General features: G+C 67.7%; 1 protein-coding gene across 1 annotated transcript; it reads left to right on the top strand.

Moving 5' to 3' along the window:
• Positions 1 to 295: 295 nt before the first annotated feature.
• On the top strand, positions 296 to 1,621 carry PTF1A (pancreas associated transcription factor 1a). Its single transcript, XM_075086108.1, has 2 exons — positions 296 to 1,020; positions 1,142 to 1,621. Exons 1-2 carry the CDS (start codon positions 396 to 398, stop codon positions 1,342 to 1,344), a joined length of 828 nt encoding a protein of 275 aa, XP_074942209.1. The 5' UTR covers positions 296 to 395; the 3' UTR covers positions 1,345 to 1,621.
• Positions 1,622 to 1,844: the final 223 nt, after the last annotated feature.

The raw sequence follows: 1,844 nt of genomic DNA, 5'->3' as shown, positions 1-1,844 counted from the left end.
TGTGTCCGTCCCCCCGACAGGGGGGTCTGGCCCCCCCGCACCCCCCCCCCGCGGTGGGCGCTGATTGGTTGGCGGCGGCGACCCGCGGCACGCGCCCGGGGATGTCGTTATAAGACTCCTCGCGTGCCGGCCCGGCGCGCCAGCCGGCTCCGGCCTCCTCCCCGGAGAGCGGCGGCGGCAGCGGCCCGGCCTCCTCCCGGCCTCCCGGGGGCGGGCAGGGCAGGGCAGGGCAGGACAGGGCAGGGCAGGGGCGGGGGCCCCGCCGCCGCCGCCGCCGCCGCCGCCGGGGCGGCTGGGCTGAGAGGGCCGGCGGCGGGAGCGGCTGCAGGCGCGTCCCGGCGGGGCTGCCGCCCCCCGCCCCGTCCCGTCCCGTCCCCGCCGGGACCTGGCGCAGCATGGAGTCGGTGCTGCTGGACCACTTCCCCGAGGGGCTGGACTCCTTCTCCTCGCCCCCCTACTTCGACGAGGAGGACTTCTTCCCCGAGCCGCCCCCGCGGGACGCGCTGGCCGCCGACGGGCTGCTGGAGCCGGACGTGGACTTCCTCAGCCGGCAGCTGCAGGAGTACTACCGCGACGGCGGCGACCCCCAGGGCGGCTACCGCTGCCCGGCGCCGGCTACTACCTTCCCGCCGTCCCCCGCCTCGCCCGGTTTCCCCTACGAGTGCTGCGGGGCGGCGGGCGCGGCGCTGCTCTCCCCCGGGGAGCGGCTGCAGGCCTTGGGGTCGGCCAAGCGGCGGCGACGGGTGCGCTCCGAGGCGGAGCTGCAGCAGCTCCGGCAGGCCGCCAACGTGCGGGAGCGGCGGCGGATGCAGTCCATCAACGACGCCTTCGAGGGGCTGCGCTCCCACATCCCCACCCTGCCCTACGAGAAGCGGCTCTCCAAGGTGGACACGCTGCGCCTGGCCATCGGCTACATCAACTTCCTCAGCGAGCTGGTGCAGTCCGACCTGCCCCTGCGCAGCGCCAGCAGCGAGAGCCCCAGCCAGCCCAAGAAAATCATCATCTGCCACCGCGGCACAAGTAAGTGGCGGCCCGACCCGGCCCGGCCCGGCCCGGTACGGCCTGGCCCGGCCCGGCGCGACTCCGCGCTCCGCAGGAATGTCGGCCCCAGCAATAACCCCTGCCTTTCTCCCCCCACCAGGATCTCCCTCCCCGAGCGACCCCGACTACGGACTCCCCCCTCTGGCCGGTCACTCGTTGTCGTGGACTGATGAGAAGCAGCTCAAGGAACAAAACATCATCCGGACAGCCAAAGTGTGGACCCCCGAGGACCCGCGGAAGGTGAACAACAAACCCTCCCTCAACGACATCGAGAACGAGCCCCCCTTCGACTTCGTGGCGTGAGGCGCGGCGCGGGTGGCCCCCGCCCTCCCCCCCGGCCCTGTACATGCTGTATGTAGAGACCTATATTGTAAATGTAATTTAAGATTCAGACTCTAAGGGCAATCAACTTTATTTATCTATTTATTACGGAGTAGTGATAATGAGGTAGAATCGTCTGTTTTGAATGTATAATTTATATAATTTATCATGATTTTTTTTAAGATATGCAATAGGTTTATTCCACCAGCACCTTTTTTGAGGGACAAAAAAAAATGCCAGAACCTGTGAAAATAATTTATTGCCGCACGTGGACTGTTTGTTTGGTTTTTTTTTTAATAATAAACCCGGATTGTACCTTGCGGAGTGGTGTATTTGTGGGAAGCAGCTGCCGAGAGACCCATCCCGAGGAAGCCCCGCCGCTCGCGCCCGGTCCCTGGGCAGGCGGGGGGAGCCCCGGGGCCGTGCGGGGCCGGGAGCCGCCCCAGCCGGCACCCTCCGCCCAGGGGCCAGCCCCGCTCTGC

The sequence above is a fragment of the Phalacrocorax aristotelis genome, chromosome 2, assembly GCF_949628215.1.
Source record: "Phalacrocorax aristotelis chromosome 2, bGulAri2.1, whole genome shotgun sequence".
NCBI classification, from domain to species: Eukaryota; Metazoa; Chordata; class Aves; order Suliformes; family Phalacrocoracidae; genus Phalacrocorax; species Phalacrocorax aristotelis.
This window is presented reverse-complemented; position numbering and strand designations above follow the sequence as displayed.

Coding starts and splice junctions, on each gene's coding strand:
- PTF1A (XM_075086108.1), top strand. CDS start 396: ATGGAGTCGGTGCTGCTGGACCACTTCCCCGAGGGGCTGGACTCCTTC. Junction 1,021..1,141: donor CATCTGCCACCGCGGCACAA/GTAAGTGGCGGC, acceptor TCCCCCCACCAG/GATCTCCCTCCCCGAGCGAC.